The 25,842-nt window shown below is 36.9% G+C and overlaps 1 protein-coding gene across 3 annotated transcripts in view; it reads left to right on the forward strand.

Moving 5' to 3' along the window:
- LOC150100495 (FERM, ARHGEF and pleckstrin domain-containing protein 2-like) overlaps window positions 1–25,842 on the forward strand; it is a 726,486-nt gene that overhangs the window by 590,888 nt on the left and 109,756 nt on the right. For all 3 annotated transcript variants that reach the window (XM_090403005.1, XM_090403006.1, XM_090403007.1), the window contains one exon: window positions 20,918–21,081. In XM_090403005.1, the coding sequence (XP_090259131.1) occupies window positions 20,918–21,081 (164 nt within the window). The remainder of the gene's footprint in view (window positions 1–20,917; window positions 21,082–25,842) is intronic.

The following is a 25,842-nucleotide window of genomic DNA, read 5'->3' on the forward strand; positions in this document are numbered from 1 at the left end:
AGACTTGATGATCCGTGGTGTGCAAGTAGGATGCCAGAGGAGTGTTTGTCTGGAGGAACGATAGAAAGTGTGGCTATGGCAATTAAGTGGGGTGGACAAAATGATTGTGATGGTGGGCACGAATGACTTGAGAGGCACTGTAAATCGAGGGTGAGAGATCTGAGATTCATGCTTGAGGTTGTATGAAAGAAAACGCAGAGAGCAGAAACAGTATGTTTTACCCAGGTATGATAATCAGGAGCTTATCAGAATAGCAGTAATAATGAATATCGTAATAGCCAGAATGTGTCAGAAGAGAGGATTGGAATATGTGGATGCTTGGAAGGCATTTGAAGAAAGAAAGGAACTGTATGCGAGAGACCATTTGCATTTAAATGAGGAAGGACATAGACATCTGGAGAGATTACTTTTTTCTGAATGAGTCAGTGTGTCATTGCAGGGATACTAAAGTTCCTAGGATGGGTGGATGGTAGCAGGGGTAGCCTCTTGTCAGAATGGGTGTTTGGGGGGAAGAGGGACAACATCAGGTAAGACTGAGTCCAGTGGAGTCTGGAGAGGATAATGATCTGTATAATCACATTTTTATGCTTTATACTAATGCCAGGGGTATCTAGAATAGAGGAGATGAATTGGTGGCACTGATAGCACCAGCCTAGCCAAAGATTATTGTCAGTGTGTCAATGTGGTGAAACTAGAATTATCAGGGTAGATGGGATGGGGGGGGGGCGCTGTTGTGGGAATACATTTGGTAATGCTTGGGTAAATTTATATTAATGCAAGGAGCATCTGAAATAAAGGAGATGAATTGGTGGTTCTGATAGCATCAGCCTGTCCAAAGATTATTGGGATCTCTGAGATGTGATTGATGGAAGATGTTATAATAACAGGAATAGAAGTAACAAGTTGCAGCATTTTTCGGCAGGATAGCAGGGGAAAACGTAGTGGTGGAGAACTGCTTATGATAAGTGATGACTTATGTCCTCTAAGAGTGGATACTTTGGAAGGCAGTGACACTAATGGTTTTAAAAGCATATGGTGTGAGGTAGAGGTGGGCAAGACGAGGAGCACAGAGGGTGGGGAGCAGGAGATGTTTAGGAAGTTGAGCTTGGCAAGTGCAAGAAAAATGTTTGTTATGGGAGATTTTAACTAAAGCAATATTAGCTGGGAAGAGAAAAATGCATGTAGTAATATGGGAATGGAATTTCTAGAATTCTTGAGAGACCAATGTCTTAAGCAACATGTAATAGAGGGAACAAGAGGTTCGAGAATTTTGGATTTGGTCATAGCATGAGAAGAGCTGATAATAACTGAGATGACATCTCTCCCCCCTGTTGGAGAAAGCAACCATGTGCTTTTGACATGGGAGATGTATGCAGGAGTATCAAAGAAAAGGGAACATATGTAGAATTAATAAGGCAGGTGATTATAATAGTCTTAGATATCAACTTGGGGCAGTTCCATGGAGGGTGGAATTGGAAAGCCAGAATATCATTAGTGCTTAGGAAATAGTGAAGGAATATTTGTTAGCAGCAATAGTAAGCTGTATTCCACAAATGAAGAAGGGGACACAGTTTGGTGTACGAGAGTGGTCTGAAAAGTTTTTGCCCTAACAATGAAAAAACAAATTCATAATTTCAAAATTATTTTTATTTTTCAACATAATCTCCCTTAAGACTAATACATTTATTCCAGTGATGCTCCAGCGCCATTATCCCATCCCTATAGTGGTTCTCAGTAAGATCTGCAAAATATCCCTCTACAGCTGCGAAATATCCCTCTGCAGGGAATACAGTGGATGTTTCAACAATTCATAGTGCAGATCCCTTAATTTTCCCATTGCCAAAACACCTTTGTATGCAGGTGCATTGTCCTGATGAAAGATGATTTTTTTCTTCTACAACCCGGGCCTTTTCTCACAAATTTTTTCATTTAGTCTAGTTAAAAGATTGGAATAATATTCCCCGGTTATTGTTTTACCCTTTTCAAGATAATTAAAAACAAAATGCCTTTAGCATTCCAAAACACCGATGGCATGACCTTTCCTGCTGATGGAACTGACTTTGTGTTCTTTGAAGCTGAACAATCGGCTTCTGTCCACTGTTGTGACTGCTATTTGGATTCTAGTGTGTAATGGTAAATCCAAGTTTTATCCATAGTAATAAATCGATGCACAAAATCAGTTTTATTCTTGTTAAAATGCTCCAAGCATTATTCAGAGATTTTCATGCAAGTGCATTTTTGATCTGCTGTGCGCAAGCGTGACACCCATCTTCTGCAAAGCTTTTTCATTTGCAATTCTTCATGCAAAATATATCCTACACATTCTTTTGAAATGCCTGTAGTCTCAGCAATTTCACACACTTTGACTCGCTGGTCATCCAGTACCATATCATGCACTTGATCAATGATATCTGGTGTTGTTACACTTTTTGGACATCCTTCGTGTGGATCAACTTCAATGCTAGTATGGCCACGTTTAAACTTGGCAGTCCATTTCTTAAATGTCAAAGAAGAAGAGTGTGCATAAACGTTTATGAACTTTGAATTTCTTTTGACATTAAACCTCTTTTACAAAGAATTTTATAACTGCACGATACTCAATTTTATCCATTTCAAGGGATATAGACAACACTTTTGATTCGGACAGCTGTATGAAACAAACTGCTTGATAGAATGACATGCAATTTCACATGGATGTTTATGACAGAGGTACCAACTTAGAGAAAAAAAACTTGCCGATAGTGTTGCCATTTATGGTCAAGGCCGAGAACTTTTCAGACCACCCTCATAAAGTGGATGACAAACGATATCAAACTGGAATTGCAGGTAAAAAAAGAGATTATGGAAGAGATATAGGGTGGAAAGCAGATGCATGAAGAATATAAGTCTCACTCCTGGAGAGTGACTAGTATGGTAAGGAAGGCAAAACTGTAATATGAGAAGAGATTGCCACTAAGATCCAAAGAAAATCCTAGGGAATTTTTTAGCTATGTAGCCAGTAAGAGGAGAAATGATTGTGTGAAGAATGACATTGTGGGATAAAAGTGGAAATAAAGTGACTGATGCAGAGGACATAGTGCAGTTGTTCAGTGAGCACTTTATTTGAGTATTTCATCTTGGAGAAGAAGGTTTTAATACTAGAGGGGTAGGGCAGGTTCGAGGTATAGGTGCAAGAGGAGAGTGTGTTCCAAATACTGAGTACTCTGGATGTCATTAAAGCCATGGGACTGGATGGTATTTTACCATGCGTTTTGAGAGAATGTGCTAAAGAACTGAGCTCCTTTGACTTGGCTTTTCAATGAAAATCTGGCTGCAGGAAAGGTACTCAAGGAATGGTAGGAAGGTAAGATAGTGCCATTGCATAAGGGTGGTAACAGACTGGAAGTGTTTAATTATAGACCAGTTTGTGTGTGTCATCATTAGTTGTTAAGATCTTGGAGAAATTAGTGAGGGACTGTATTCAGCATTGTGCAGATGAGGGTAATGTTATCTGCGAGAATTAACATGGATTTGTTAAGGGGCTCTCTTGCTTAAGTAATATGATTGCCTTTTATAATAAAGCGACAAGAGTAGTTGATGAGGGAAAGGCATACACTGCCATTTTTTAGGATTTTGCGAAGGCATTTGACAGGGTGCCATATGATAAGTTGATATTTAAGTTACAGCACATGGGTTTATATGTTGGGTTAGTCAACTGGATTCAGGATTGGCTGTCTGGTAGGTGTTAGAGGGTTGTGTATGGTGGGACAATATCAAGGAAACAGAAGGTTACAAGTGGGGTTCCAGGGCTCAGTACTGGGACCTGTATTTTTCAACCTTTATATCAGTGGTATTGTCAATGGATGATTGCAAGGAGATATTCAGTTGTTTGCAGATGATGTGAAGCTGGAAAAGGTTATTAGTAATAGTACAGATGTGGCAACCCTGAAGAGGATTTGAATAAACTAGACAGATGGGCAATCGATTGGAGATATCGGTTTAATGCAGCAAAATGTAAATTCTTGAAGTTTGGGATACATTGATGGGAGACTGCATACTCGATTATAGGAGCTGTACTGGAGGAAGTAGGTGAGACAAGAGATCTGGGGGTGATGATCAATAGAAAACTGAAATTTAGGGGGCATATTGCAAAGGTGGTGAAGGTAACCCAGAGGATTGCTACAATACTGAGAAGGATGCTGGCCTGCAGAGATAGAAGAGTTATCATTCTGTTGTATAAGATGATCAGACCACACTTAGACTATTGTTCTCAAATTTGGTCCCCAAGAAGGGGATAAATTGACTGCGGAAAGGGTGCAGAGGCAGATAACGAAGATGGTTTCAGGACTGTACAATGTTATAATTATGAGGATCGGCTGAGGAAATGTGGACTGCAGAGTTTGTTGGATAGAAGAAGGAGAGGTGATATGATTGACACTTTTAAACTGTTGAGAGGCAGTTACAGGGTGGATGCTGGGGAGGTTTTTCACTTGGTGGAGCAGCAAGAAGGAGCGATGACAAGGGGCCATTTCTGGAAAGTATGAAATGAAGCTGAGCAAGAATGAGGAGTGGTTTCTTTGCATGGAGGATGCTGGATTCGTGGGATATATTGCCTGATAGAGTGGTGAGAGCAGGAATGGTCAGTGAGTTTAAGGAGTAGTATGATAGACTGTGTTTCCTAGGAAGGACCTCCCACGATGAGTCTGTTGACTCCGTGGAGGCCTGAATGATGATGATAATAATAATATTTCTGTGTCTGGCAATCATTTCCTACTCTTCTATTTAGATCAACAAGGACCAACTTTTTCTTTTTCATTGTGCCAGTTGCTTTCTTAAAGCCTCTGGCACAATTCCTCTGCTTCTACCTTAGTAGAACCTTCTGTGGGATTATAGGTGCAAATAAGTCTCATTGTTCAGTTCCCCTTTCTGATATTTGCCCCCATCACTCTACTTGATATTGCCTGCCATTTAAGAAGATAAGCCTTGTATTTAATCCTATAGCTAATCCTTCTTTTCCCTGATTGTTATTGCCTGAATATAACAGTCTGTATTTATTGCTAAAAAGATCTCACCAGTTTTTGTCTTTTTTTTGTTTCAGTCACTCCTATTATGTCGATCTGGTACTTATGCAATTCTTCTGCCAGTTCCATTTCTTTGCCATTCAGGCTTCTTATGTTGATGCTACCATTCTTGAACTCTGGTAATTCTGAGTTGGGATGTGTTTCAGGATTTGTTCCAGTTTTATTGTTTAATACATTGATATTGATTATAGTGGATGGGCATTTTACTACTTTTGAGAAAATCACAGTTAAAGTTTTAAATTCAGGAAATCAAATCACTTGAACTTTCTTAACTGTTATACAGCAACATCACTACATATCATAGTTCTGTCACAACACAGATTGTTTGAAATTAAACTGAGATCTGCATTTAAGTCAAAATTGTCATTTCTGCACATTAGTGGTTTTTGAATAAGGGGGACAATATATATTTAACAAAAAAAAAAAAAAGATCTCTAGTAGCTCTTGTTGGCTCTTTGAAGATAATGTTTTTCAAATTGCCATTATCTCTTGTTAATTTTCTTTCTTTTTTCCCCCCCCAGTGTATTACTGATTCTGTTAAGATCAATGTTACCTGACTGAGGTATGCTAGACAATGTACATTGGGAGGAATATCCTTGTGTTGTCCAAAACTTTTACATATCATTTTCATTTAACTTTGGTTATTTTATGAACGTTTCACATTCCTCTTTACATTTTCTTTCATTCCAGGTTCTTTGTAGTGTAACAGTTAAATGCCTTTCCAAGTTCTGTAGAATTTCTCCACTAGTGCATAGTTGGAAAGGCCTGTTTTCACAGGATGGATTAGGTGGATATGGTTTTTTGTGTTATTTTTTTCTGATATCAACTGTATGACAAGTTTCACCAATGTTTGGAAGGTTACACATGTTTAATTTGGTATATTCCTGGATGTTAGAGATAGGAAGGTATCTCTGGGGATGGGCTAAATAAATATTCAGTTTTATAGGTTTATTTTTTCTGATTGACCTTAAATATAAGCTTAAATATAGATTTGTTGAAATCTTTTTTTTTTCCATATGTTGTCAGTTTTCATTTTATTATATCATTTTTAACAAAGATTTTTATCCACTTCAGTTCTTTTTTTAAGCATATTTATTGTCCCATAGTGCTGGGTTGCAGTGGGAGTCTATATGTATAAAATGACCAGTATATGCAGGGTGAAGGAAGGAAGGAAAGTCACGAGTACATCTAAGAACAGTAAAGAAATTTTTTTTTAATTTTGGTCATGAATTATAAACACTTGTGTTGCTTGTTTAAATAGCTAAGAAAAGTGTTCGATCTTTGTAGCCAAACTTACAGTTTTAAATTTATAGATTCAAGAGATTGTTTTGCTGATTATCTGAACTTTGACTTTCTGTCTGCTATTTTATTATCCAAACTGCAATTCTCCTGCCAAGAACTGAGGTTGCAAACTGCCATAGCTTATTCTGCTTATAAGAATGAGAGATTTAAACATAATAAACATATTATGTGTATTATGTGTGTTAAACTTAATAATAATAATGGAATAATAATAATAACTATGCATTCACCAGTTATTATTATTATCCCAAGACCTCTGTGGAGTCAGAGATTCATCTCGGGAGGTCCCTTTGTCATACGCAGAGCTCATCATACTGTTCCTTAAATATGTTCAAATTCTGTGCAGACACCACACTCTCAGAGAGTGCATTCCAATCAGTCACAATTCTCCATGCAAAAAAAAAAAAAACTGCACTTCTCACTTCCTTGCTCGCATCCCTCTTATACAGCTTCCAGAGATGACCTCTGGGACCCCCCCATCCCCCACGATTTTACAAAAAAACCTTTTCAGTGTTAATCCTATAACAATCCCTTACCAACTAGTACATTTCTGTCATAACTCCTCCTCCCCTTCCTCCTATCCACTAGACTCTGTAAATTGCAACTTCTCTATCTTTCTTCATACTCAACATTTCAGAAATGAGGAACTACCTTAGCTAACTGCTACCTCTGGACCCCTTTCAGCATCTCTTCATCCTTTTGAAAACCACATCACCAAACCTGTGCACAGTAGTCCATATATAGCTTAATCAAGGCCTTATACAATTGAACCAAAATCTCCTTACTTCTACAAATCAGTGTCCTCTTCATCATTGCCAGAATGCATTGTGTTGTCCTCACATTTTTGTGACAATTTGTCCTCTAAATTTTAGAGGATCTCCACATTATATTTCCTCCACCTAAACAAAATATATCCCCACCAAGAGTAAATTTTACATCCCATCTTTGTTTTCCAAAATTTAAAACCTTACATTTTGCCACATTGAACTGGTATGTTCACTCTTGTGCCCATTCCCTCTCAGTCTATTCGAGTCGTCTTGTAAGGCCACAACATCTCCTCTAGTCCTCATAGTTCATCCCAACTTTGCATTATCTGCAAACAATGGAATATCCCCATTCAAATCTTCCCAAATATCATTAACATACAGGTTAAACAGCAATGGCCCTAAAACTGATCCCTGAAGTGCACTACTAGTGACTTTCCTATTCTGGGATATTGCTTCCCCATACACAACTTGCTAACATCTTTCAGATACCCATACTCCAATCCAATGCACTAGTCTAATACCAACCCAGTCTACTCTAATTTGATTGTCAGCTAAATATACTACTCTGTATCCATCACCTTCATATAATGCAGCTGTCACCTTATTGTAATCAGTAAGTACAAGGGTGTTCTGAAAAGTTGTGATAATCACCATGAAGGAATTGATGTAGATCCATGTAACTTACACATTGTTTTACACATTCCCCATGAAGTGTTATATATTTGTTATAATGCTGCTGCATCATTTGTAATCCTCTAAAAAAATCTTTCCCTTGTTGCACAAACTATCCTCAGCTACAAATATGACTTCATCATCTGTGGTAAATTTTGTTCCTTTCAAGTGTTTCTTTAAATTTGGAAATAGAAAATAGTGAGATGGATCCAGGTCTGGTGAATAGGGTGGGTGAGGCAGACATTGAAAGCCCAAGTTGTATTATCTTTCGGGTTTTATGAGCAGTGTGAGCAATGAGTTGTTTTGCAAAAGCAACATGAATCTGCCCAGTTTCCCACTGCATTTTTCCTTCATTACCTCCTTCAATTCTTTCAGAGCTGTTGAATAAACTGCTGCTGTAACAGTTTCACCTTTTTTGAGGTACTTGGTAAATATTACACCTCCATATCCCAAAAGACAATGGCAAGAACCTTCTCTGCTTACTTTTGGGTTTGGAACTTCTTTGGCCATGGAGAACCTTTGTGTCTCCATTCTGTTGACTCTTGTTTGGTGTCTGGGACAAAGGGATGAAACCATTTATCATCAACAATCACAATACATGCCAAAGTGTTTGCACCTGATTTCTCAAAATGATCTAAAATCCCTTGAGGACAGCACACATTCTCTTTTGGTCAGCATTCAGACATTTGGAAACTCACTTCACTGAGAAGTTCTGCATGTCCAGATGTTGGTGGATAATGACCCCAACTTGTTCCTTCAATATCCAAAGTCTTTGCAATGTTTTTGGCTAGTATTCGTCTTTCATCATGGCATGCATTGCATCAATATTTTCAGGTGTGATCACAGTAGGTCTTTTTGACCTGGGTTATCTGTTTTCTTGAGATGAGTTTTAAACTTAACCTCTGTCTGGCAACTGTTGGCTGTTCTGGGGCACAGTCCCTTACAGTCTCACACAAAGTTTGATGAATCTCAGTTATGGACTTTACTTGCAGCACAAATCACTAGAATATTGCCTGCACTTCTGTGTCTTCAAATTTCTTCAAAACCTCTGGCATGTCTTCTTATATCCTAAAAGAAAAATAACAAATTATTACAATTTGATGAAACATAGAGGCTAAAGGGTATTAAGATATGTTCTTTCTTGTGGTTATATCAGTTGCTTTAATATCATTTTTGTTTTAGGTGTTTATCATAACTTTTCAGTCCCCCCTCCCCTGTAGATTACTAAAACATGATTTCCTTTTAGCAAATCCATGCTAAAATTATGTGCTATTATAATCAAAGATAATTGCACTGTTGTCAATCCAATTCTGGATTCTCCAACATGTTAACCACATATGGCACACAGATTAATGATTGAGTTCTGTCTCCTCCCTTATGAAGTGGTACAATCTTACCTTCCTTCCTTTCCCTTGTAACTTCACCCAGTATAATACTCATATTAAATAAATATGTCAAGCCAACTCCCTGGCACATTCCTTCAAAATACATGGTGATATATCAAGTCCCACAGCCTTATTAACATCAAGTTGCCGGCAAAGGTTGGTCGATTGGTAGAGCCTCTGCTACTAATGGCTCAGTTAAGTAAGTTTGAGCACGGTTAGTAGTTAGAAGGGGACCAATCGTTCGATGCTGTTGGCACACTCTCCCTCGATGAGTCTTTGGACTCCCTGGAGGTGTATAATAATAATAATAATAATAATAATAATAAGTTTGCACAAATCCTCCATATAACTCTTCCTAACTCACAGTTAATCTGTCTTCCTCATCACCAGTGCTCTTAAACTTTCCATGTTGAACCATATTCTCCACAGCAGTGTTGTCATTATACCATTTTCTTCAATCAGTGTCATCCTATGATTTTTTTTTGCTAGCTACATATTAGAACTCACTAGGTTTTTTTTTTTTTGGCTTCATTAGCTAACCATTATACTGCTCATACTGCACATTTGCTACCCTCATAGTGGTAAATCAATACCACTCATCTTATGTTGCCTCAATAATGCCTTCTTTCACTGTACTGCATGCGTAACTCTTCATTTATCCATTTTGCACCTACCTTATTTAACTGTCTGATCTCTGGAATACATTTTGACATTGCTTTTACTAAATAGTTCTTGAAATCACCCAAGCAGCATTGATTTCCTTTCCACCCATACTGCATTTTCATTCCATGCTACAGCTGCGATCTGTCTCCTCAGCTTCTCATTATCACCGGCATTGTAGTTCTGCATATTCCCTTTTCTCACAGAATTCCTGACACAGCTGGAAACCACCCAGGTAATCATCTGATGGCGACTTTCACAAATTGAAGTGGAATTTAACACCTCATATATAATAACATTTTATGATGAGATAATGAAATACAAGACCCTCAATCCATACATGCCCTCTGTTGCATACTACCTGAAGTAGATGTCCCTCAAAAACTCGAGAAATTCATTTTCTTTACTTTCAGTTGTTATCTCATCATCCCAGTCTATATTGCCATAATTAAATTTGTCCATAACTTTCTGTAATGATCACCGTTTTCCTATTTTCTTGGCTAATTTGCTTATAGGTTTCATGGTCACCTCCACGTTATCAGGTGCATAGCAGTATTTGTAAGTATAGCAGCTGGTATTTAATTCTGTTCACCTCTATCATACTGCCTTAAACCCACTGCCACTATTTCCCTCTTGCATTTCTATCTTGTATGGACATTACTTTTTTTCTATCATCTATATAGCACTCCACCTCCCTTTCTATCATCTATAGCACTCCACCTCCTCTTTGCTGACAAATAAATACATCATTTGCCAGCAAAGGTTGGTTGGTTGGTAGAGCCTCTACTACTAATGGCTTGCAAAAGTTAAGCAAGTTTGAGCGTGGTTAGTATTTGGAAGGGGCTCAATCATTCGATGCTGTTGGCACACTCTCCCTCGATGAGCCTTTGGACTCTCTGGAGGTGTCACATAATAATAATAATACCCTTCCATCTCTATTCTTGTCAGGATGTCATCCTCATCCAACCATATCTCATTTATTCCAACAATTTTTGGGTGAACAATATCAGTCAATGCAACCATTTCATTTCCCTTGTTTCTGCTACTTCTAGCATTCATACACAAACATAACAGCTCATTCTTGGGTCTATAACAAGTTTCACTGATACTACTTATTACATGTGATTTCTCTGTACTTTCCCCAGGCCATTTCTTTTTCTCCTTACTCATCTCATTCCCTTCTTGTCTGCACATGAATTCATGTCCTCTTTGAACATCAACCTTTCTCATGCTGTGTTCTTCTGTCCACCCTAAGTTTTCCATTTCCCTGTTTGTCTTACACATTTGTTCTCTCATTCTCTATACTTATGCTACCCACTTATCCATTCATAAGTACCAAACCTCTCCTTCCTTACTGTCCTGACTCTTTCATATTGCTTCTTACTTGCTCAAATTCATTCTCTGCACTTATTACTTTCCCTTCCAGCAGCAGCAGCAGCATTTCCAAATGATTCACCCCAAAACCATTCAAATGCAGTCCATCACTCTTATATAATTCATTTCATCTTTCCATCTCATTCCTCACATTTCTGCTAACATATCATTCATAATCCTTGCTCTTCACCTCATTTCATCACTGTCATACCTGGGCAACACACTTGACTACCTCTCCTATCATACTATTATCTTTTATCCTTTTCAACAACCTCCTGATATTCAATCTTACATTCTCCTTGTTCCTAGTCTCCTTGTCCCTGCTAACTCTGTTGCTTGCCTACTGCTCATATCCATTGCCTCAATCACTCTATTCGTTTTACCTCCTGGAAAACAAACCTTGTGTATCTTCTCGTTTACCACATCTCTAATAATCAAATCATATATTTTCTTATTAAGTTTGCCTCCAAGATTAATGTATTTTATTTCTGATATAACAAATATCAGATGTATAAGTAAGATTTTTTTTTTATTTTCCTCCCTCAAAAATAACTTGAATACAGATACATATAGTGCACCCAAAGTTGAGAGAATCTTAGCTGGCATAGTGCCAAGAAGGGTCATTTCATGGTGAAGAGGAGAAAGGAATAAGGTGATATATGTATTCATCATCAACATGCGAAATCACGTGTTATATACATAAAATTGTCCAACTGATATACAAGCAAAATAGTTACTGCTTTAAAAACTAGAATGTTCATAAAAGAAAAGCTAATTTTCCGACATGTAATATAAACAAACTCATCTGACAAGACGGATTAATTACCCTATTATTGGAATGGATTCTCCTTCTTCTGCCATGTGCAGAAATATTGAGGGATCTTGCATCTGTGGTCGAACTATACATGACACGTATAATACACTCACCTCATGCCTTCCATACCCTTTCATTCATTTGGCTATTAATGGACTTGTCATGCACAACAATTCTCTCAGCCAACACAAACACTTGCCACAGTGTTCTGTTGCCATAATTGGAGGTTCTAGTTTTCTAGGCAAGTATTACTTTATAGCATAGAGTAATCTCTTCTTTATATCTTCTCTCTTTAGAGGAAATTCTTAGAACCTTTAGAGTAGTACATGGTTTATTGTTAGATGCCTGACTTGACTGTTGCATTTATTGCAATTGAGAAGTGCATACCAAACACTCTATGAGTATTCAGAACCATACATAGACAGAAAACTGCCTGATGTGTTGACTATTCATTTTTTGTCTGATAAAAAAATTGAGATGTTTTGCTTAGTGAAGAGGTTGTTAAATTTATAATCTAGTAATCAATTGGGTTAGTTGAATGAATGAGTGATGGCAGGAGCATTTGGAAATAGATAAAACTATATTTAGTAGTTTTAGGACCATTTATAATCTCTCTCTCTCTCTCTCTCTCTCTCTCACACACACACACACACACACACACACACTTACTTACTTACTTACTTACTTACTTACTTACTTACTTGAATTGATCCTAATAGTATTGTTTTTTACTTGGCTCTCTTGCAACTGCACATGAGAGATTCAATTCTCCAGATGCTATACTGTTGGGATGGAATGGTATGATTGTATTTTTAATTATCTACCCTTGTGTGTGTGTGTGTCTGGGTGGGTTTTCTTTAAAACAGGAAAGAATGATGAAGCAATTGGCAGTTGTGCCACTAGTGTGTCTAGGAAGAGGATACAGGTCTTCATTTTTTTACCATAGCAAAGTGTATTTTTGAATGTTGACTGTTTGAATATACTAAAAATTGATCTATAATGACTAGACAATGAGGCCAGATAGTGAACATATCATCCACAAGAGGCATAACCAGACTTGGTTTATATGTAGCTATGTTGAATTCTTGATTTTTCTAGAAATTATATATAAATTGGCTTTGGGGAGAAGAGAACCCATTGCAGTCTCATCTAGCTGTTTGTTTTTCTTTTCCATGAAAAATCACCTGAGTCAATGGTGAATGTCAATAATTCAAGAAGTTCAGATGGAAAATATGACTTAATATGGTCAGGGATCTCTGTCAGTGGCACATTGGTAAAAGTTAAGTAATACCAAAGCTGACCTATGTTGTTTGAATCCTTTGTGATAGGATTTTTTTTATTGATATTTTGATGTGAATAGGATTTTTAATAAAGGAGAGAGAGTTGTTTGTGAGGGGAGGAAAAGTTATTTTTGCTAATTGTTTGACAAGGTTATATAAGTACATATAAATGAATTTGTCTGTGCTGTTATTTGTTGGAAAAGGGGGGGGGGGTATTTGTATTGGGCTATCTGGCCCCCTAGTGGGCACCTTTTTTGGTCATTATTTTCTTTTCACTTACAATTTGAATGGCTTCTACAACAATCTAATTGAGTACTGTGTTTTTTTACCACAGTTGTATTCTATAATCAGATGAAGCTGGTTATACTAGGGCTGGATGTCGATAGAGCATGGGAAGTGGTCAAGGAGCATTTACAGGAGCTTATGGCTGATTGTATACCTAGGGTCCGAATAGTAAAACAAGTAGGGGTTAAATGGATGAATAACACCATTACGCTTGAGCTGTAAAAAAAGAAACAACTGTGGAGGGAATTTAAAGAAAGAGGTGACCTGCAGGCTAACAAACGGTATAAAGTGCAGGCCAGAAGGGTAATCGAGCATGGTAAAAAAAAAGCAAAAGCAGATTACGAAAGGAAACTAGCTATGCTTTCTTGTGTAGAGGCTTAAGTGCTGTGAGGACATTATGTTGGAGGTTTAATGGATTTTTTACAACACTCAAAAAGAATTAAAATAGAATTTAATACTTCCTATATTTCGTCCTAGTCACTAGGACATCTATGGGGATTACAAAAACAATTAATGTAGCATGCACACAAAAACTTACAATACTAAGCCCAACCACGTGGGTGACACTAAAGTCCTATCTAGGTGGAGCGCCCTCTAGGGGCAGTAGTAGGTGGCCTGGAATGTAAGGTGGGACCTCTGGTGATGAGTGTTTCCCAAATCTTTGGAAGCTTAATGCATCCGTATTTATTAAGATTTGGTTGGTTTCTGAGAGCTGCTGCTGCTTCTAAGAAAAGTCTCTCTTTCTTGAATTTGCTGTGGTGAAGCATGATGGTTTTCTTCCATGATACTCTGTGGGTGGTGTCCAAAACATGGTCAGCCAAGCCTGAATGGCCATAGTTGTGTTTAACGATGTACGACTTGTGTTCCTCCAGGCGGATGGATGCTGATCTGCCTGTCTGTCCAAAGTACGCCAGCTTACAGGAACAGGGTACTTTGTAAACTCCAAGCAGAGAGAGAGGAGCGAGCTGATCTTTCGTAGAACGGATAAGGGTAGCAAGTTTGCGGTAGGGCTTATATGCTGTGTGTAGGTTATACTTTTTTAGTATCTTGGCTATTTTTTCCGAAGTGCCACGGATGTAGGGTATGGTGATGGCATTTTTAAAATCTTGTTGACGAGAGGGACGGGGAATGGGGGAGGAATTGATTATTTTTTTGATACTGTGTTCGCTGTAGCCATTGGAGAGGAAAGTTCTGTGTATGTGGTTAAGCTCAGTAGTGAGGGCGGTTCCACTGGAACAAAGATTGTGGGCTCTCTATTAGTTTACACAGGAATTGTGATGAATGAAGTGGAGGTGAATAGTCTATTACAGAACCTTAATGTGAGTACATCTGTGGGATTGGATGGTATGCCGGCACGGGTCTTGCGTGAAGCGGCTAAAGAATTATCAGTGCCCTTGACCATGTTGTTTAATCTGAGTCTCGGGTTTTGTTTAGTCCCGAAGGTGTGGAAAGAGGGAAAAATAGTTCCACTGCATAAAGGAGGATCCAAGACTACTGTTGCAAATTACCGAGCGCTCAGCATATCAGGAGTCGTTGTCAAGGTCTTGGAGAAAGTAGTCAAGGGAAAAATACAGGAATGGATTGATGAAAATGAGATACTGTATGGGGGACAGCTTGGCTTTGTGAAGGGTAGATCATGCCTCAGTAACTTGCTCAAGTTTTATAACAAGGTGATGGCTGAACTGGATAACGGTAATGGGTTTACAGTGATACTGCTGTACCTGGCAAAGGCGTTTGACAGGATACCACATGGAATTCTAATCCGTAAACTACAACATATGGGAATGGATTTATGGTTGGTGAGATGGATAGGTGGGTGGTTGATGGAGAGATATCAAAGAGTAGTTTATTCAGGAGTAGAGTCCAAAAGATGGCCTGTGACTAGTGGTGTGCCGCAGGGTTCTGTTCTTGGACCACTGCTGTTTAATTTGTTCATTAACAATAGAGGGAAGGATCTAAGAGGAACAGTTCATTTGTTCACTGATGATGCAAAGTTGGGTAGGGCGATAGTGAATGCAGAAGATGCCAAAATCTTGCAGGATGATTGGATGGATTAGAGTTCTAGACTAAGGTGAATGGATGTCAATTTAATGTGACAAAATGTAAGGTTATGCATTTTGGGGTGAAAAGATTAGCAGCAGTATACCGCATTGGTGGAACTGTACTCCAGGAGATTGATGAGGCCACGGACTTGGGAGTGTTGGTGGATAGGGAGATGAAGTTTAGGGGGCACATTGCAAAAGTAGCTAAATCAGCTTATCAACTCACTTGGTTGTTGAAAAATACCTTGACGAGCAGAGACAAGCAAGTTATTGTACCTCTGTACCAAGCCTTGATAAGGCCTCATCTCGAATGACCAAAGTCATTCGAGATGAGGTCTCTATATGATTCTCTATAGTACATGATGATTCTATATAGTACATGATGATTATATTTGATGATTCTCTATAGTACACCTCCATAGGTGTACTATAGAGAACTTCCATAGTACACCTATGGAAGCTGTGCAAGAGTGTGTTTAGCAGGGGTGTTAGAGCTGGGTTCTTTACTTTTAGTAAATGAGTGGAATAAGCTGCCAGTGTCTGTTGTGGTGCTATGATGGTGAGTGAGTTCAAGGCAAGGTATGATAGATACTGTGAGAATGTCGTATAGTTGTGTGGACATGATGATTGGGGTCTCCCTCGATGAGTGTAAGGACTCCCTGGAGTTGCCCGTAATAATAATAATAATACAAATAGTATGATATTAGTACTTTCAGTATTATTAATTATTCTTTTTGTTGTTGTTGTTTATACCATAAAGCACTGCTATGAGAAGACCTTTTGCTGTGGCTTTGTTTATTCTATAGACTTTTGTTAGTAGTAATAAACTCCTTTTAATCTGACAGTCATCTTCTGACAAGTAAATAATATTGCCATATCTTTCTTGCACAGCATGCATTGTTCACTGTTTTGAAAAGTAGATTACTTTAATTAAAAAAAAAAAAAACTTGTAAGATAAGGACAATGTTGTCTCTTTTTTGTTGTTGTTGTTTTTCAGGAACAAAAATGTTATTAGCAGGATTGCTTTTCCAGGAGCATAAACCAGCTAGTTCTTCATAAACAGCAAAAGTATTATCATTTTCATGAACGAATATCAACAACCGTGGTCACATTACTTCCATTATAAGTGATGACAATTACATTATTTTGCATTTGCATATAAAAAAACATACTATCTTTGCTAAGTTTTGCACAAATTACTGTAACCAAATGTCTGAAGTAATACTGCTTGGAATGAGGGACCTCATTCTCCACCATAACACAATCCCCTCCATCCAACCTCTATCCAGGTGCTAGTTCTCTAAAAATCTGTCTTTGCAGTTCAGGATAAAAATTCAACATATATTCAGTGGCTCAGTCAAAAACTCATACTTCTTACTCAGCCTGCACTCCTGCCAAAACCAAGTATAAGAAAATCATTAGCAAATCCAACAGATCATAAGTATCAAATGCATTAAGCTTGCCTCCTATTCAAATGGCAGTTGAGTTCTGGTCTCTTGTTAAGGCTGTTAGGTGTAACTTCTGCTGTTTCTACCTCTCCGATATCCTGATGATACCCAAAGAGAAGGCTTGGTATTAGTCTTACTAATACCTCTTGGTATTAGTCTTTTCCTCCAACTCTTGTAATAGATAATCAAGGCAGATCATCTCCTACTGTAACACAAATTGTTCACATCATGCCTCCTCCTCTCATCTTTCATATTAAGACATCAGAATTCACACAATATATATCATACTTTGAAATCACTGACAGACAGAGTACTCACAACAGACTCCCACAACCATTCCACTCATTAACTCTCTCCAAGTAAAAAATCAGGTCCCCACACCCCCTTGCTAACCAAGAGCTTGAGGGATGCTTTCCATCAATTACTCAATGACTCTTTGTTATACTAAGAGTATAACAAGTGCTGAAATATTTGCAAGTGCATCTAACTAAGTGCTGAAATATTTCCTCTGCATTGATCCTATGAAACCGATTTAGTAACTTAGGTTTTTCTCCCATATCCCCCACTTTTCCACCTGTTAACTATCTTTGGCAGCCCACAAATTCTCAGTCTGTCATCATAGGCAGCATCCTAGAAACTACTAACAGTCTTGTTCACCCACCTCTGGAGCCTCTCCACCACTTTCTATAGCAGACCTCTTCACTTACCCTACCTACTTTTGGGCAAAGGCCATAGAAAGATTTGAGAAACTGTTTGACTGCTCTTAATATTTCCAAATCATCTAATCATATCTGTCACTGCTCATTGTGATTGAACTGACAGCTTCCTCTCTGGATGTTAATTGTGAGTTATATTGGATGTCTTCCTTCCATCAGATTTCTTTATCAGTGCTTGAGTATCCCCAATGTTTTCTGCTTTTGCAAATTCCCTCTGCCCTGTTCATAATGGCTTTCCTGTTAAACATCAACCGTATCCATAGTTTTGCTGATGACAGTACTCTCCATTCTCTTTCTTCATTCAAGAAATCTTATTGCACTCAAATGATTTGGGCTTCAACATCTTTCCTAATCACCGATCTCCTTACATTCTCAAGCAGGGACAATGATGATGTAGTGAATTTCAGTACTATCCAAGCAATTCTTATTTTTCAGAAGAATTATATTACTTCACTCTCTCTTACATTTGATAATGTTCCAATCTTCAGTCAGTGTCAGTTTTCTCTTCCTGGGTTGACTTTCACATGTAACATATCCTGAGATAATCACATCCATAGCTTCTTCAGTCTAAAAAATTTATATCTGCTTCATGCAAACCATGGTTTCTCTTACTTAACTCCGAACACTTTATAAATTCCAAATTCAAGTGACCTTAGAATTTTGTTCTCACATTTTGGGTGGTGTGCCCAGAACCTCCCTATGAATTCTTGCTTGTATACAGAAAAAGGCAATCTAATAAGTTATGCCTCTCTCACTGATTCCTTCCATTCACCTTATAGGGTACTCTGTTTCTTCATTATGCCTTTTTATGATAGATACTTTTCATAGGCATTGCTCCACCAAACTTGCCACCACCATTCTACATCTTTCCCTTAATAATGTATGAACACAAGCAGCCACTGGTCAACATAAATTCACAATTCAACTCCAAACTTATCGAAACAATTCAAAACAATAATTTCACATCTTCTTTTATTTGATCTCCCTTCATACTTTGGAACACCCTTCTACATACTGTTTTTCTGACTACAACTCCCAGCTTTTTTTTTTTTTTTAATGTTAACAGGGTCCTTCTTTCTCCTTTACCACTTGCTCACACATGACGCTGTTCTGGTATGTTTGTGTGGAATTAATATTGTAAAAGAAAAAGAAAAAAGCTGACATCTGGAAATTGCTTCTTCCATTCTGCATTGTTTATTTATCCACAATTAATAAAATTTGATCTTCATAAATTCTGAATTAAAGGACTTGACAGATTTTTCAATTATTTCTTCCACTGCACATTTTCTGCACACACACACACATAATAACTAATAGTGCAGTGTTCCTTAAAGTTATTTTGTTGGTCAGTCAGAGGGCTTTAAAAACTTTATAAAATAAAATGATTTTATTTGTTTAAGTTAAGGGATATATATCCCATATCGTTTCTTAGCCGAATAAGAAACTCAAAGAGGTTCATGCCGAATATAGACTCTTCTTTGGCTCTTCATATATCTAATAATTTATTAGGACACCTCTTGGCAATACTCATAGAAGGGTTGTAAGTTCTGTTCACTACAAACTTGATATTAACTAGGTCTACTTACTCACTGATGAGACCTCAATAAAGGTTGAAACCGGTCTGGGTAGTGACCTTCTCTCATAATGTAGAACAATAATACAGCTCCTAGGAGCTAAGTTCACAATATGGGTAAATATCAAGAATAGTGATCGGAGCTTGCTCCACCTTAGATATGAGTTGCCTCAGATTGCACTACCTTAAGGGTCAGTTGCTGCAGTATCCAGGTATTTGCTTACGCTTGGAATCGCCGAACTTTATATAGTCTCTACTATATTCGGCATGAAACTCAAAGAGTTTCAAAGAAAGAAACGATATGGGTAAGAAATGATATGGGATATATATCCCATATCGTTTCTTACCCATATCGTTTCTTACCCTTAACTTAAACAAGTTATATGTCGCCAAATTGAAGCCTTTGGCTCTTCATATATCTAATGATTTTATTTATTGGGGTAGGGAAAGCAGGCAGTATATTGGCTCTGGGTAGAGCTCATGACCTTTAAGTAGTATGAGTCTAAAGCAACTCTGATGCTGAGAGTTATATTCTCATAAGCTTTGTAGTCTATCTCTTAGGTTTTCTGTTTGTTCTGCTGATTTTATTTTTTGTAAGTTTCCCATTCAAAGAATTAATTTTCTTTATGCTCCACTTGTTCTCTCTCCTAATGATACCTTATATTCTTTCATTAACAGTAACAGATTTTTGACATAAAAAACAAATTGACCTCCTTTTACTCTCAATAAAAAAAAAAAAATTATTCTACTGAGTTATCTTTAAAATGCCTGCCTTCTTCACCAGTTTGCTGCTTGTTCTTGTCATGGTTCAATATCACAATTACTTTAAAAAAATAAATAAATAAAAAATTCTCTGACCTGAGCTGCTCTGCATAATCTAGGTTTGTGTTTGATCTGTGATGAAAACTAACAATTAAATAGTCAGTCCTGTGACCCTCCCTCCTCCATCAAAAACATGAAAAAAAGGCTCAATATATACTCTCTCTGCATTCGCTTCCAAGTTATCTCATTTTTAAATTGTGAAATTTTGTAAGCTACTAATCATTTTCAAAACCTAAAAATATAAAAATAAACTGGTTTTTGTTTATAGACCAGTTTGAAAAGAGATTCAAACCCACACCACCCAATAAGTAGTGGGTTTGAATCTCCTTGCAGCCATGATTGGTCAATTATGAATGATTTTGTGTGATAGCTGAATATCATCCCCAAGAATGAGATGATACTGCTTATTGGATGCCTGAAGTGGCTAAAAAAAGTTCCATGTTTGGATTCTAGAGTAGGATTTCTAGATTATTTAATCTTTAGCACACCACATTTCTGATGTACAATAGGGTAATCTACAAAGGTTTCCAAAAAAAAATGCAAATACTGTTGACTTGGTATAAAATGATAATGGATAATTTAAGTTCAGAACATGCACTCGATTTAAAGAAATATGAAACTTTAAAAATTAAATGTAGGCTAGTCTTTTTTTGTGAATGTTACTTTTATCATGAGATTTAGGAATGTATAAAATTCTTTTGATGTGAAATATTTCAGATTCATTAGATGACGACAGCATGGATGCACTGAATTATGAAAATTCATGTGAACAACCACAAAGTGATGTAGAAAAATATCAACATAAATCCAGTTCTACTGCACATGTGTGTTGGCATCGCAATGTTAGTATTGGAAGAGAAAACTTAAAAATGGCAGCTCAAGTAAGAGAGAAATAGTTCATTCTTTTTTTTTTTAAATGTTCTTAATCTTAGTTAATAATATGCTGGCCTGGTTGGCCAAGTAGTTAGCATATCCACCCTCCAGCCAAAACACTGCGGGTTTGAATCCCACCGTAGGCATGGATGTTTGTGATTGTCTTTGAAAATACTAGTGATGGTGGTGGGCAGTAGATGGTGTTGCTGTAGATGATGGATTGAGTGGTGGAGACGGAGAGCTGTAGAGTAGGTGCCCTCCCTTGATGAGTCTTTGGATTACTTGGAGGTGTCATGTAATACAATAATAATAATAATATAATTCCTTGTAATATTATATATGCTGGTGTGATTCAAGGATCAGTCCTTGGACCATTGTTGTTTAATCTATACATTAATGATATTGGAAAGGAGCTAACAGGAGATTTTCAGTTGTTTGCTGATGATGCAAAAATATGCAAGACAATCAGAGATGCTACTGATATACAGCATTTGCAGAGCGATTTGAATAGACTGGAAGTGTGGGAAATCAATAATGGCTATTAATTCAATGTTAGTAAGTGTAAAGTTAGGCACTTTGGCATGTGATATCCAACAGCATATTATGTTGGTAGAATTATGCTTGGAGTAACTCACAAGGCTAGAAATCTTGGAGTTATATGGATAAAAAGTTGGCATTCAAAAGTCACATAACAAAAATTTCAAATACCACTCAGATGATAATTGCAATGTTGAAATGAATATTGACAGGTAAGAACATGAAAGTCATTTTACTTGTTTACAAGGCCTTCATATGACTGCACCTGGACTACTGTGTGCAGATTTGGTCTCATGGGTTACAAAGGGATAAAAAAGCTATGGACATACAGAAAACAGGAATTACTAAGATGATATTGGGATTATGGAATGTAGATTACAAAGATAGATTGAGAGTATCTGGCGACTGTAGGCACTGGTAGAGAGAAGAAAAATGGGGTAATATGTTCGAGGTTTATAAACTTTTGAGAGGTTATTATAGGATATCGGTTGATAAAATTTGTCATTATATGTGAAAGGTGGCAAGAAGAAAAGGAGGCATCTGTGGAAGTTATGTTTGTGTGCAGTTAAGAATGGAGTAAGAGCTAGATTTTTATTTCTTATATAGTGAAACCTGTGGTTCATCCATAACTATAAAGTAACATGTATGCCATAGTAAATAACTTTTTTTATTATGTAAACATTTTGTCTTATGTATCATAAGACATCATCAGTATAGTTTTTGAGTGAGCAACAATAGGAATTAAATTAAAAAACATTAGTGTGCATGCTAGATTGGAATCCCTCTACATATACAGTTGTGTGTTTATGGCTTAAAACTAATGGGCTGAAATTAAAACTAATTAAATTAAAATATAATTTTAATTTAATTATACTTTTTTAAGTTTTTTAGTTTTAAGCCATGAACGTGCAACTGTATATGTAGAGGGATTCCAATCTAGCATGCATGCTACTATTTTTTAATTCAATTCCTATTGTTGCTCACTCAAAAACTATACTGATGATGTCTTATGATACATTAGACAAATGTTTACATAATAAAAAAGTTATTTACTGTGGCATATGTGTTACTTTATAGTGCTGGATTTTTCTATCATAGAGCCATCAGTTAGTGGACCAGTTTTCCTATTAAAGTATCTAGTGTAGATGAGTTTAAGAAAAGGTGTGACATCTGGTGTGAGTTATGTATGGCCTCCCTCAATCAGTGCTTGACTCCTTGGAGGTCCAATGATGATGATGATGATAATAATAATAATAATAGTAGTAGTAGTAGTGTAGAACTTTTGAGTCCTTATGTATTCAGCTTTTTACTTCTAAATTTTTACTCCAATCCAATACAGATTTGATTAAAAAAGCAAACATTCTCTTAATATTTCTCATCTGAATAGAGAATTTAGTTGTGTTGGGTTAAAACAGTTCTAATTTTATTGGGATTAATTATTATTATAATAAAACTAAGTCTAATTGGTATTGTTAATTCTGATCAGGACTATTTTTTTTATGTCAGTGTATATAGCAAACAGAAATTTTTTTCTCTTTCGTACCATAAAATAAAAAAAATTAAATTAAATAATTCTTCTTCTTGAGCTTCACGAACCCTTAAGGTTCTTAGCTACAAGCACCACAGTTCTCTATTTTTTCCTGTTTTTAGCCAACTCCTTCCAGTTTTGCAGCTTCAGCTCTTTCATGCCCATTTCAATGTTATCCATCCATCTTTTGCAGGGTTTTCCTCTAGGACGTCTTCCATTTGGGTGTAGAAAGGTTCTCCCTACTAGCCTGTTATCCTCCATTCTTTCCAGGTGACCTAACTATCTCATGCGAATAGCTCTGATTTCATTTATTATTAGTGACTTCTTATAAAGTTCATACAGTTCTTTATTTGTTTGCCTTCTCCATTCATCTGTCACAGGATCTTTCACTGCACCAAATATTTTTCTTAAGATTTTGTTTTCGAAGCATTGCAATTGAACTTCATCAGCTTTTGTTATATTCCATGCCTCTGCACCATATAGTACGACTGGTCTAATTAGCATTCTGTAGGTATTTATTTTAGATTCATATGACAGATTTTTAGATGAAAGGAGGTGCTGAAGTAAGAAATATGATTTATTACCTGCTTGGAGTCTCATCTTTATTTCTGTTTGGATCTTATTATCTTTAGTTATTATAGAGCCTAGATATTTAAATGGTATTGAGTTTTTCAATATCATGTCAGCAAACTGAATAGTCGATGGCTTATTGAGATCAGTATGTCTAGATACTTTTAAATATTCTGTTTTTTTTGGTTAATATTAAGACCTATTTTTTTGGAAGAGGTTTTAAGGTTTATAAAAGTTTCAGTTATATCATCTGCACTTTCTGCTATAATATCAATATCATCTGCACACCCCAGGAATGATGCAGAGCATGACACAGTACTTTTCGTTGTTTCTCGAATTACTTCTTCTAAGGCTATGTTGAATAGTATAGGTGATATTGCATCTCCTTGTTTTAAACCTGTGTTGACATTGAATGGCTCTGACAATATGTTATTAGCGAGGAGTCTTCATTGATTTTCCTGTACACACATTTTGGTTAGTTTTTCTGGTATTCCAAATTCCGTTAAGATATTCCATAGACTTTCTCGATGTAAATTATCATATACTTTTTGGAAGTCATTCAGGAGATTATAACTTTCTTTATTGTATTCCCAATTTTTCTCTAGAATTTGTCATAGAACATGTTATATTCCAGGTTTTACAGAACACAATGTGGAAATATATGAAAGATATTGTGATAAAAACCTATATGATAAAAGATCCATTTTCATCAGAAACAATTGATGCAGGACAGGAACTTATAGCAGCACTGTCTGAAAAAAGAAGTCAACAGTGGGGCAGAGAAAATTGAAAACTTAGATATGAAACACAGTAGCAGGGAAGCATGGCTTTTACTCAAAAAGTTATCTGGTGACTCCACAACAGCAGCAACCGAAGTTAATATAAATGCAACAGAAATTGCAACTCAACTATCTCTGAATGGTAAACCGAGTACCAAAGTTAAAATACATAAAGATTACATTAAAAAAATTAGGGATTCAGAAAATAATCTCTTTGAAACACCATTTACTTAATTATTTAATTAAATAAACACCATTTACTTAATTAAATTAAACACCAACCAGGAAAAGCTGCTAGTATAGATGATATCAGAAATGAGATACTATGAAATCTGGTAGAAAAGGCAAAGGAGTGGTTGTTAGAATTTTGGGAAATTTGCTAAAATACCCAGCATATGGAGGCAAACAAAAGTAATACCTATCCTGAAATCAGGTAAACATGCTGAGGATCCAAAGAGGTACAGACCTATAGCTCTCCCATGCTCAATGCTGAAGCTGTATAAGAGGTTAATCTTGAACAGACTAAGCCCAGAAATAGAGAAAGTGCTGATAAAAGAAGACACAGGATTTAGACCAGGAAGATCATGCTTAAGGGCGAAAGCTGTATAACTGAGAGGAGACCTCCACATAGCCTTTAAAGGAATGTGGAGAACCGACCAGGTCTTCTGACCTAATGTCCAATCCTCACCTTCTCGTGGTGCACCCTGTTGGGTATCTATCTGCATACTTAACGAACAAGGATAGGCTGGCAATTTGGGATTCAACACCAAATTGTATTCTTATTGGCTAAAACCAAAATACAAAATGATGGCACAACATGATAAAATTTCATGCTGGCTGGGGCATCGCCCAGTTAAACAAGGTCCCCATTGTTTTTGCCAGGGAACCAGGGTGAACAGCAAAAAGTCGGCTACTGGAACAAATCTGAAAACACACTTGAACTCAACATCACGAGAGTTAAAGATTGGTACTATCAACATAAGAAGCCTGAATGGTAAAGAAATGGAGCTAACTGAGGAATTAGATAAGTACCAGATCGACATAATAGGGGTGACTGAAACAAAAAAAGACCAAAACTGGTGAGATCTTTCTTAGCAATAAATAAAAAATATTATATTCAGGCAATGACAATCAAGGAAAAGAAGGAGTAGCCATGGTATTCAACACAAAATACGAGGTTAATCTTCTTGAATTGCAGGCAGTCTAAAGTGATGTGGGCCAATATGAGAATGGGGAACTGGACAATGAGACTTATTTGTGCCTATGGTCCCACAGAAGGTTCTACTAAGGTAGAGGTGGAGGAATTTTTTAAGGATTTAGAAAAAGCAACTGACACAATGAAAATGGAAAAGTTG

The sequence above is a fragment of the Typopeltis vanoorti genome, chromosome 13, assembly GCF_054136105.1.
Source record: "Typopeltis vanoorti isolate ZY-2024b chromosome 13, IOZ_Tvanoo_1.0, whole genome shotgun sequence".
NCBI lineage: Eukaryota > Metazoa > Arthropoda > Arachnida > Uropygi > Thelyphonidae > Typopeltis > Typopeltis vanoorti.